Genomic DNA, 12,345 nt, shown 5'->3' on the forward strand with positions numbered 1-12,345 from the left:
TTCTTCATTTTATGAGCACACTTGTTATCTCAGATTCTCCAGCATCTGCAGTTCCTACAATAACCAAAATATCCTCGTTATTATCTATATTGGCATAAGAGAACAGCTTTTTAAACAATTTCTTGTGAAAATTTTGTGCTCATAAAATGAAGAATGTTAGTATTATAGAATGAATTAGTTTCCTTTTAGGGAATCAACATGGTCCATTTTCAATGTCTTTGCCTACCATTAACAAGATGGAAATGCATTCACAATACGGTTGATAGTCTTAGAAACACAGCACTAGGCATAGGCCATTTAGCCCATTGAGTTGTTCCACCATTCAGTGAGGTCATGGCTATTCTAGGACCTAGATCCATATCCTTGCCCATGAACCTTCATCTAGCCAACAATCACAGATTTAAAATTACTAATTGATCTGGCATTGCTGCTTGTGCTAGAAAATTTCAAATTTCTACAGCCCTTTGTCAGAGTCATACAGCATGGAAACAGACCCTTTGGTCTGACTCATCCAAGCCAACTAGACATTCCAATCTGACCTAGTCCCATTTGCCAACATTTGGCCCATATCCCTCTAAACCCTTCCTTTCATTCACCCATCCAGATGCCTTTTAAATGCTGTAATTGTACCCACCTGTATCACTTCCTCTGGCAGCTCATTCCATACACACAATATCCTCTGCATGAAAATGTTACCCCTCAGGTCCTTTCTAAATCTTTCCTGTCTCACCTTAAACCTATGCCCTCTAGTTTTAGGAAAAAGACCTTGGCTATTCACTCTATCCATGCCCCTCATGATTTTATAAACCTCTATAAAGTCACCCCTCAGCCTCTGACTCTCCAGGGGACAAAACCCCAGGCTATTCAGCCCCTGCCTATAACTCAAATCTTTTCTGTATCCTCTCAAGTTTAGCAATATCCTTCCTACAGAAGGGCGACTACAATTGTACACAGCATTCCGTGTGACAAAGTGTTTCCTAATTTCACTCCTGGAAGGTCTGGCTCCAAACTGTGCTCCCTAACCCTGGACGCTCTAAGTAATGGAAATAATTCCTCTCAATCTATCCAATTAGTTCTTAATAGCCCTGCTGGCCTGAATGCCAGTTTCTTGGCTCCAGCCCACCCCAACCATTTTTCTGAAGTCCCAATAAGGTGGGTGGCAGGAAAACCCTCTTAGTTTTGGTGTGTAGACAATATTACTCATTAACAGCCTATAAAAACCAGCTGAAGGAGGTCAAATGGAGATTTCCAGTCTGCTTCCAGGCCTCTGTTGGCAGTAAGAGCTAGCTTAGATGCTTGGAGGTGGACTCTCTACAGGAAGCTGGGGTTGGCGAAGGGGGAGGGAGGCTAATACTCCAAGAAGGGAGGCCTGGAGTCCCTCATAACATGCTGATTTGCACCAGCAGCAAGCAGAGAGGAATTTCCCCTGGCTCACAATGATTTCCTGGATGAAAAGACCACTTTGAAGTCCTATCTCTCTTACGTTGCTTGAATTGCAGCCTGCTCCTATTTTCAAGCTGGAAGTCCTCTGATTGGCTCTTCAGCTTCAAGAGATCACCCATTATTTTTAATTGGATAGTTAGCCTGCCCTCTGCAGGGAAAATGACAATCAGCAATTATTTGCTGTACAGTGCAGCTTTCTGATAGCCTGGCAACAAATTCCTGTCCTGGGACTCTGAGAAAGCTAAGAGGAGATTGTGTAATTGTGCTTAATATTACGAGGTGGCATGAATAAGGTAAATTAATTTAGAAAGGTCTATCAAGCTATTATGTTGCTAACATGAGGGTATAAATTTAAGATAATCACTGAAACAGCCTTTTTTTAATATACAGCACAGTTAGGATCTGGATGCATCTCCAGAAATTGTGGAAGCAGAATCAATCATAGTTTTTAAGTAAGCTGCAAATCGAAAAAGAAAAATTGACAGTTAGCAAGCAGGGGGAATGGGAATAAGTAGAGGGCTCTTTCAGAGAGCTGACAAAGATATGATGGCTGACTGGCACCTCTGTATGCTGTAAAATTCCATTATCCTAATGCTCTAATGTGCTATAACTCCAATTTCAGAAAAAAAAAGACACCCTTTACTGCAGGAGCGTAATATTTCATTACCAACACCAGCCATCCTGTGACCTCTCTGAGATTGAGAAGATCACATTCAGGTCAGGAATTATATTGTGGCAACTAGAAACCTTTCGAGATTACCCAAAGTGACTTCATGGAGAAGGCAGACAGACATTTCATCAATGGCACTAGATGGTTCAAAACTCGGTCACAGAAGTGGCTAACTACGGAAGGTAGATGAGATGTTTCTTTTTTAGGAAATGGAGCACTCCCTCTCTTTGTGGTTCCTTGCATGAAAGGGAACTGCTTGTCAAGCATGTCAAGATTACTCGCGCCTGGCCTTTTATGCTTATTCAGAACAGAATTTTAAATACCGTTCCAGTTTTAGGTCCTCGTCGTTTCTTCTCAGCACGCTCCTTTTCTTCAAGTTCTGAGTTTTCTTTCTCGATTAGAGATATTAATGTATTGCAGCGTCTCTGGAGTTCCTGTAAAAAGGATAGGAAGAAAAGAAAAGCTATATCCATCGATATCAAAGTACTGGTGAGGGCAATCTCATTGAAACATATGACATTCTTTAAGGGTTGGACAGGTTAGATGCTGTGTGGGATTTTTTTTTCCTGACTGGGAATCAAGAACCAAGGGTCATAAGTTTAAAAATGAGGAGTCATCATTAATCAACCACTTGAGGGCCTTGTGATTGTGGGTGAATCAAGAATGTCACTCATGGACCTTCTCACCCAGCACTTCAATGCAGAGATGGCAAGCAGGGGATTAGCTTCCTACTGGTAAAATTCACTCAATTACTTCCACTTCTTGCCACCTCCAGGAAGGGGAAAATCGCACCCTATGTTTCTAACTACTTTGTTAGATTGGGACTAAAGAACATGGCCATCATTTTATAGTAAAATCACAAAAGCAGATAAATGTTCAAGTTTTACTGTCACAGCTATTAGATTTAAAGAGTGTAACTGTAATTTAATTGAGCAAATTACTTGCATCACTTAAAGACTGAAACAGCCAAACTAAAGCTATCCTAAATACATTTTGCACAGATTTTTCATCTGCTGAGTTTCAAACCAATTTATGAAATATATTACTTGCAAATGTTTTTCTTTGAAGGTGACAGTCAAGTCTAAAAAACAAACCGAAGCCACTGTTCTCAAAGGCACCTTGGAAGACTTTTTTATACAAACAAAACTCTATAAATACAAGTAATTGGTAACTGTTTGTGCGTTGTGAATAAATCTTGACAAAATTAATAGACATTAGGGTCTAAGAGGGTTTTTTAAAATTTGCTCAGCACCATGTAGATCTTATATATGAATGATAATGTCACATTTAATTATTCTGAATGTACAATTTATAACTCTCCCAAAACAAGCACCACCCTAGCATTTAATGAACATAACATGATCTTTGTGAGGGATTTTAGTGCCTGTCAATGGAGAGTTCAAATCTTTGCAGCATTTAAACCAAATTTTAGCAATTTGAAAACCTTGTGAACATTTCCATATTAACTTAACGCATCTTACCATTGCGGTCCTGGACTTGATAAACCAATCAAACCTAAACTGTGGGGCATTGCGCACACATTGTCGCAGTTCATCATACACATTTTCCTTATCAAAGCCCATCTTGTGCAGCATACAGATCAGGAAGCGATCTTCCTCTTCTGTATAATTTTTTCCTTTGTTAGTTCCATATTGAATACGCAGTTGATGGAAAGGAGCTTTATACCTCGCCATCTGAAATGAAGGTAGAGATGGACACAAATTAGAAACATGTGCCAGCCCAGAAAGTTCACCCTCAGTAAAACTCGGAGTCAGATTAAAAGATGGCATATGTGAAGTGAATCACCCAACATCATCTTTAAAACAGAGCTTGACATTCTAGAAAAGAATGTTAAACTCTCTGCTTTAACAATAGTTTACACAGGTAGTTCTCCTATAACACAATAGTTGTGTTCTTGTGCATCCTCGCACTATAGAAAATCACATTATAGGGAAATCGCTATACTAGAAAGTTTGCGTTATCTAAACAGCATTCACTATTCATCAATCACATTGCAGCCAATTCACATTAACGAAACATGCATTACAGCAGAACTACCTGTAGTATAATCCATTAGTAATTTTAAAGGTAAGGATACAGAAAATGCTAAGATCTTCAAAATAGGTCTTTTAAAAGTGTTCATTATTGGATTAACTTTTCATCTGACTGCACAGCACGCCATCAACATTGCAGGGAATGTCAACCCAGATTATAAGTTTAAGGATATTAATCCCACTATCTTCTAACAGACAGATATGTACTAACACATATGAACTATGAAACAGTTCTGTGTTCCATACTGTCAACTTCACACATGCCACTCATGTTGCATCAGAACTGTGCAGTTCAGAAGTCCTGTGCAGGCTGAGCATGTGTCAACTCTCTTAAATTACCATGCATACATGAGTATGCCTAAAGTTTCACTGCCCAAGCATTTAAATGAATGCACGGCAAACAAAAAAATACAATTAGAGGGAATACTGCACGTCATTTAGTGGTATTAAGAAAATTTTTTTAAAAATCACCTTTGCATCTAAAGCTTTCTTTATGCTAATCCGTCTTTGAATTCTTGACTCCCCACGCTCAATCTGGGCCATGATCTTCTCGATGTCCTGTAATTCATTGCAGCGTTCCCAGAAAACAGCTAAAACACAGATTCAAATATATGTAAAGAATGAAACAGCCTGTGATACCATAAGAATATCTGATCACACGACAAAACCTCAACTATCCTTGCTCCTATTTCAATTTTCCCGTTCATCTCCCAGAGTTTCAACCGAAAAGGCAGCTGTTAGTTTGTCAAATATTAAAAGCATCTCTTGTCAAATAATTCAGTGAGTGTAAAGACCACATTTCCTTTAGTTTTCTTTATTTTGGATTGTGGGCTAAACTGGGAAGAGGGCAAGGAATGTGGAAGGAGTTGCTGCATGTTTAAAAACAAGTTATCGGAGCTCATTGTGAACTGTGTTTATACTGTTGCTTTGTTCAAGCAATGGAGGAAGATGTCTAAGATGCCATGACAATATGGGCATGTGATCAGAGCAAACTTTGCCCAGAGACAGAGAGCTGATTGGTTGTGCAATAAGGACCAGTTGGGGAGGTGAGGAAAACCACCATCTGGTTTCTGGCAGGTAGCCCTGAGAATGTGCGAACAAACAGACAGAAAACTCCATACTGCAAAGGAGAATGGTTCTCTTTCTCTCTCCACAGTGAGGTAACAAAACTAGGAAGATAGCTATAGTCTCTCACCATTTGCTATAAGCAGTTGCCTCTAAGCAGTGACTGAACAATTACAGTATCAACTGCTCTGTGTCTGCAGTAAAGAAACTCGGTGAGAATAAGAAGCTCAGAGATCAAAGGGACTTGGGAAGCAAAAGGGATGCCTCACTGAATCCTGTGGACTGGTGCTATCAATATTTTTCCCCCACCCTTAACATCCATGTTTGTTTATTTCTCTGTATCTGTCTTAATGTATATGTGAAATGGTTTAAGAAGGGAGCTAGCATTTCAGCTCAGGAGAACTCATATGTTTATAATTCATAGTTTTGTAAACCTGTGGTTAAAATTAATTTCTTTGTAAAAATAGTCGTTTCTTGTTATCTACAGAGATCCGGTCAGAGTTTCCTGCTAACGTAAGTGCATCAAACAGAAATAGTGGAGACTTTGAGTAACTCGATTAAAACTTTAGTTTTTGTGACAATCCTGGGTGTGGTGGCCTCGAACATCAGCACACTTTCCCAAGTCAATCATAACAGATTTTTAATTATCTTCCACTTTCTATGGCCCACGGTAGGCAGCCAAAATGCTGGGTGACTCAAATTTCACTGTGAAAAGATTTTTGTATTAAAACAGTACGTTCAATTTAAACAGGAAGAAAACCTAAATCTGTAAGGGAAAAAATGCAAAACTACAAAATATCTTCAACAACAAGATTTTTTTTGTCAAACCTAGATTTACAATTGATGTTTGACGACCAAAACTAAGAAGTATATTAATTATGTCAAGAACTGGAAACACATTTACCAGAGTATTCAATGACCTCTTCCGGAGTTTTCCCTTCAACCTCTCGGGCAATGTTATCAATATCATCTCGACCATACTTCTCATTGGCTTTGATAAACTGGTTGAAGTCCCGCTTGTTCCAAGTTGTGAAACCCTAGCAAACAATTTGCCAGTGGCAATTTGAGTAATGCAACTTACATTTACACTGCAAACTCATTACTACAAGTAACAAGTAATCATTAAACGTAACAGGTAATTTTGGAGTAAGGGATATTAAATGTGGAGAGTTGAGAATTCCATCAGTTTTAGTTAAATGTCAATGTCTTTTGATCATTCTAATTATCCCTCAATACAAATAAATTAATTCCAAACATTGCAAAACACAATTATTGTAGATTAATCCTATTAATTAAGTTAGTATGTTATAATATTGTAGCATGTGATGGAAGATCACAATTTGAACGCAAACAGAGGATTTCTTTTTAATTATTAAAAATTAATTAATAGTCAATATGATAGGGCACACAGGCAGGTAGTTAGCTGAAGAAACACTCAAGATCGATTTTTAAGCTATATATAGGACTCAGATGGTTAGAATTGATAAGTTTTTTTGTTTCAAAAACATTTTCAAACTCCCAAGACAACGTTCATTAAGCAACCAGGTGAAACATCCAAAAGCTGCTGCGATTCTGATGGGAACAGACATTCAACTGATGGCTAAATTCCAAACCCAACGAAGGTCAGATCTTCAGGTCAAAACTTCCTGCATACAATTTCAACATGCACTGGGCAATATTACAGCAAATTAAATCATATCTGGTCATTTATATTTTTGTGTTTCCTACAATATGTGTTACATTTGTTAACAGGATAGGATTAACAATTGTGCAAACAAAATGGCGATAATAAAAAAGCTTTACATACAGCATTTAGTTAGTTCACTTCCTTAATAAGGTTTTTACTGGCAGCTGAGCAGTTTTTTGGTGGTCCTACTTCTTTGATAGGTAGCTTAGGAATGTGTTTTGCTGTTGTTTTGTGAATGATATGCAAGATACAAATAAAAAATGCATCTTCAACTTTGTTGGACAAATGACAGAAACTATTCTGCAACAGAACTGAAAGACTTGTGCAAGTGCTATGTAAGCAATTACAGTATCATACATATATATGCATTCTTAAGGATTTTGCAATTCCAACAATGAAGAAGATGTAGATCAACATTATCTTTTGTTTAAACTGGAGCAGGCTTGGAAGTACACCTGTGTAAGAAGCTTCTCTTTTTCTTCAACTTCCTTCTGATTGAGAGGCAGTGCATCGTCAATTTTCCGCTGTTCTTCCTTTTGTACCTGAGCTGCATTGTGTAAGTCAGGATTCCTGGGGACCTGGAATCATTCCCAAATGAACTGCAAGTTACTTATATGCATTACTCCATACTGTTATATTCTTATAGTGGCATCCAAGGAAATGCAAGGGAATAATGCAACTGGCTTGTCTACCTATGAAAAGAGTTGCCTTTAAAAGACTTCAAAAGACAGGTTACCTCCAAATCTCAACATTGTAATAAACTGCATCCACATTTCATGTATTCCTTTGCTTCTTAAAATTGTTTGTTTGGAAAATAGTTGCATCTGCAACATCACATTTCACTGAAGATTCAAACACTGAATAGATTACAGATTGTAAATCCAAACACAATATGTTGCATTTAAAAACAACGGTCAAGATTAAGTGTAATAAATTAAGATTAATATTAAGCTCCTTTGTGTAACAAAAATATCAACCACAGATTAGACTTCCATCATCAATACCTACAATATGCTGGAACTAGAACATCAAATGGGCCCAGAGTTGCAGCTTGGAGGTAACAAAGAATTTGTCACTGAAAATGTGCCTCAACTGTTCACTGTCTGAAGTAACTGACAACAAATGGACTGTCAGAGAAGGTTATGGGGAGAACCCTAAGTGAGATTTTCATTTGGAGAACTGCTCAGACATGTGCTGAATGGCCTACTTTTGTGTGATAACAATTCTGTGAACACTTCACCCAGGCTCAATTATTTAGTACAATCTCAATGAGGATCAGAAGGCTTGCAGTCATGCATTAAAACAAACAAACTCAGTTTTTGTTGACTCAATGCAAGTGCACACTAACATTAACATGAAAGATGTAGTCAAATTTTAAGGCATGGTGAATGATAGAAGTAGTATTGGGAAGCCATGAACTCTACATCTCCATATTTGATGGATTATCTTCATTTTCTCTACAAATGTAAAGAGGTTTCAATGGGAAAAGATTGACTTTGTGTGATGCTACTGATGTTCATTGTACTAGAATACAACACAGTAGCCCCAGTGCACTGTAAAGGATTTCACAGAAAGTCACAGAATCATTTACACCCTAATGTAAAGAGTTTCAGCCAATTAGTTAACTAATTAATTCTTACCACACATCGGCAGTGCATTACCTTGTAGCCTATACTTTTTCTATAGGAAAGGATTTCTTTCTCCAGTAGTTCAAATAGGCGTGGTGGAAAAAACTGGAAATCTTGAATACTTGGCTGTTTTGGAGGTCGGGGTGCCTATAATACACAATGATTACAATCAGAATGGAAATATTCAGTGTTTGCAAATAATCTCTCTATTTAAAGACATCTCTTTTGTCTGTTTGCAACAACTGTACATCATTTTTTTGTTGTTTTTAATCATCTTCTTTTGCTCTTTATAAAAGACTTCCAAGAAAAGAAAAAAAAACATCTTCAATGATAATCCTTCACATTTTTAAAATACAGCAAAGCAACCAACTAAAACTTCAAAATTTCAATCATTAAGTACCTTTGACTGGATCAGAATAGGCTAATCCATTTTTAAAATAACCTAAAGCAATTTTCCTGGAAAGCACTTTGCAAGCCTAATGGAGAGGTAAGCATGTGTTAACCCACACCTCTGCCAAGATTCTTTTGTACCTGCCAACTAAATAGCAACAAAGGATCAGGTTGAGGAACAAATCACATTCATATGATACTGTTTGGAGAAAAAAACAACTCTTTACAGTTTGGAGTATGAATTTTAAAAATAAAGTCTAAGAACTGAGGAGGGAATGAAAGTGGCAAAAGAAGAAACATTTTTAAGGAAGCTTCTACAGTAATCAAGACAGTCAGCACGATGAAATAGCTAAGCAGAATCACAGTAAAGTGAGCCTGCAAACTTGAAGTGGATTATCTCCAAAGTCTAAGTCCACTGAAAATGTTCCCAAAGCAGAGCTAGTTGAAGCGTTCAAAGATAGGGAGAGATCTTTTTCAAAAGGAGAAAACGAATGGGCAGAACTTTCCCTTCTCTTGGTATGGTATGAGCACAGGTCTCATCATCGGACAGTGACCATTGTAGTTCCACATGTGTCTCATTAAAGCCCCAACTTGCTTTATTTATATGCCTTTGCCAAGTCTACTCTCTATTTCCCAAGAAACAAGGTGGTGCAAATTGCCGACATAAATCAAAGCAGGTACCTGGCAGCTGCAAGTTGCCTGTCCCAGCCACCATTTGACTGCTTCTTCACGTCCTTGCATGCTCCGAGGTTACCTCTTCATTTACAGTTGGCAGTGGCTGACCACCAACCTTGCCACATCACCATGCCTGCCACTGGTCTGACTCAGGCACCAGTTCAGCTCTTCAGCATTTTACTATGCAGGTCATGGACACCCATGGTTTGCAAGTTTACACATGGGTCAGTCTGAATGCAGGGACACACATGCATCCACTCAGCACTCACCTTATGACTGTTTGCTTGCTTTCTTAGCATGAAATCACTTTGCACTTAACTTGAGGCCACCAGCCTCTGTCTATTTCACATTGCTTTCCCGGTGTGTACTCGCTGATTTACGGACTGCCGGCCTTTGCATAGTTTACATTGCTTCAAGCGTAGAAGAAGAGGCAGACAGCTTGTGATTCTGGAGAGCACTAAACAGTCGAATGGGTGGACATGAGCTGTTTGGCGCCATGCTGTCAACATCACATCTCCAGTATGTGTCACAATTTACACTACAAAGACACTACAAGTGCTTCATGCAAATGGCCATGTGTAAAAGTCAAATAGAAGCAAAACAAACTGAAGTGAATAAGGCCAATGGACACTCAGGGGGTACCACAACAGTCAGTTCAAGCACTCGTTTAGTTCCACTCCATGCGGTTGGCCACGGTCAGTCAGGTGCTTGGTTCTATTACAGTCTGGCAATCTGGCCATGGTCAGTCCTGCAGTTCAAATATAACCAGTCTGAAAGTTATGAGTGGCTGTGAAGATATCAGTACAGATTAGAGAGAGGCAATGTCTCCTGCACTGAGGCTATAGAAGGGGTTCGACTAAGATGGAAGGGTCAGTCGTGGTTAAGCACAAGCAGAAGAATGAGTGACCAGGAAACACAAAAGGGTAGGAAGGTTTGCAGTTTGGGAGGATGAGGTGGATGAGAACTGTTGAATGTAGCTTACCACACTAAGCGTTGCAGTCCATAAGCCTTAGTGCACGGCTGATGAGTGGTGGTCTCTGAGTTAGGGGTGAGATAACAGACAGGCTATGATGGTACATTGCCTCGGACAGAACAGGTAATCATCAGACTTCTTCATGCTCTTCGGGTGACCCTGTTCATTTACTGAACTGCTCTGGTGATGCAGTCTCCTGTGGTAGATCACAGGAAAAAAGGACAGACCTCCTCTCCACCATGATCTCCAGGTCTCTGTCTCTAAACTGAGGAGCAAGCTTTCCTTTCCTCTGGGCCATGCTCTTGGTGATAACAGTCGACCACCACAGAGTGAGGGGTAGTCCCTGGTCAGCAGTGTCTGAAGTGCAGCTAAGCTTTAAATATGGCACCAATGATGTGCACGCCAGAAATCAACAACAGCGACAAGAACGTGCACCTCCTTCCTGCCCCACGGTTCCCCAGAAAGGTACCCGGAAACCTGGTTACAATAATTGATAAGGTGAAGAGCAAAAGATTGCATGAGAAAAGTTGCTCTGAGCTGTGGTGTACTGGATGCCAGGAAACTTGACAAAATGCATTCACTAAAATGGGAAAATTCCCGCAATAATGACTGCGTTGGAATTGGGACTGATGATCAAAGGGAATTTTGGGGATGATCTCTAATCTTTTGTTAAATGGGGTAAAATGGTCAATAGCTGAACAGTCACCTACTGTGTCACGCACAACTGGACTTGTCTTAATTTTTTTTAGTTTCTTCTTTTATTATACTATTGTGGAAGAACTATTACTCTAAACTTTTATTTCTTTATTTTCCAATTCATGACTATGATTTTGTACTTTTGAAGGTCTGCAATGCTGGACTTCTCATTTCTTTGTATTTTTTTATCTTTTTCCTAAGAATTTGGACTCCAGAAGCTGTACCTAGGTACCTTTGTACCTAAGATGGCGCCCAAGTGGTGACTTGTAAACTTTTCACTGTACTAAGGTGAGTACATGTGACAATAAAGCTAGTTCATTCATTCAATCAATTTGTCTTTCTATTACTATCAATGCACCAAAGAACTTTCAGAGAAAGTTTACAAGACTAATATTGGTTATCTTATGGGGAAGGGTTAGACAAGCTCATCTATTTTTCCACTGGCGTTTAGAACAGTAAGAGGCAATTTGACTGAAACGTGTAAGATCCTGCAGCATCTTAACAGGTTATATATGTCTACAGGATTCTTCCTCTTTCGAGGAGAATCTAGTACTTGGGATCACCATTTAAAAATAAGAAGTCATCTATTTAAAACAGAGATTAAGTGTTTTTTTTTTAAACTGTTGAGTATCCTTGGAATTCTATTCCTGAAAAGATGTTGAAAATAAAGTGTTTGAATAATTTTAATGCAGATGTGTACAGATCCTTGTTTTAAGCAAGGAAGTAAAAGGTTATCAGTGTTAGGCAAGAATGTGGATTTGAAGTTAAATCAGTCACATCTTTAATAAATGGCAAAACAGACTGGAGGGGCTGAATGGCCTACTCTTGCTTGTTGTTTCTATGTACCTTCATATTTATGCCGTTCAAATTGAGTGAAAATCCTGGAAACCCAGGAAAATGATATGCAGAATGCTGAACTGAGAGGATGTTCAAATAAAAATTAAACAGGATAACTTCATGTGATGAGACAGGGGAATAACAGGTCTGAATTCTTGCACCATGATTTAGTTTCAAACCCAAAGATGTCTTTTAATGTTCCATCAGTGCAGACATCAGTGTAGTGC

General features: G+C 38.7%; 1 protein-coding gene across 4 annotated transcripts in view; it reads right to left on the reverse strand.

The window, feature by feature from the left end:
• The window catches only part of smarca1 (SWI/SNF related, matrix associated, actin dependent regulator of chromatin, subfamily a, member 1), a 108,193-nt gene that overhangs the window by 4,964 nt on the left and 90,884 nt on the right, over nucleotides 1-12,345 (reverse strand). For all 4 annotated transcript variants that reach the window (XM_048605432.1, XM_020511302.2, XM_048605435.1 and 1 more), the window contains 6 exons: nucleotides 8,581-8,694; nucleotides 7,375-7,497; nucleotides 6,137-6,269; nucleotides 4,639-4,757; nucleotides 3,595-3,807; nucleotides 2,437-2,547 (listed from right to left, as the gene is read on the reverse strand). In XM_048605432.1, coding sequence (XP_048461389.1) covers nucleotides 2,437-2,547; nucleotides 3,595-3,807; nucleotides 4,639-4,757; nucleotides 6,137-6,269; nucleotides 7,375-7,497; nucleotides 8,581-8,694 — 813 coding nt within the window. The remainder of the gene's footprint in view (nucleotides 1-2,436; nucleotides 2,548-3,594; nucleotides 3,808-4,638; nucleotides 4,758-6,136; nucleotides 6,270-7,374; nucleotides 7,498-8,580; nucleotides 8,695-12,345) is intronic.

The sequence above is a fragment of the Rhincodon typus genome, chromosome 14 (assembly GCF_021869965.1).
Source record: "Rhincodon typus isolate 14 chromosome 14, sRhiTyp1.1, whole genome shotgun sequence".
NCBI classification, from domain to species: domain Eukaryota; kingdom Metazoa; phylum Chordata; class Chondrichthyes; order Orectolobiformes; family Rhincodontidae; genus Rhincodon; species Rhincodon typus.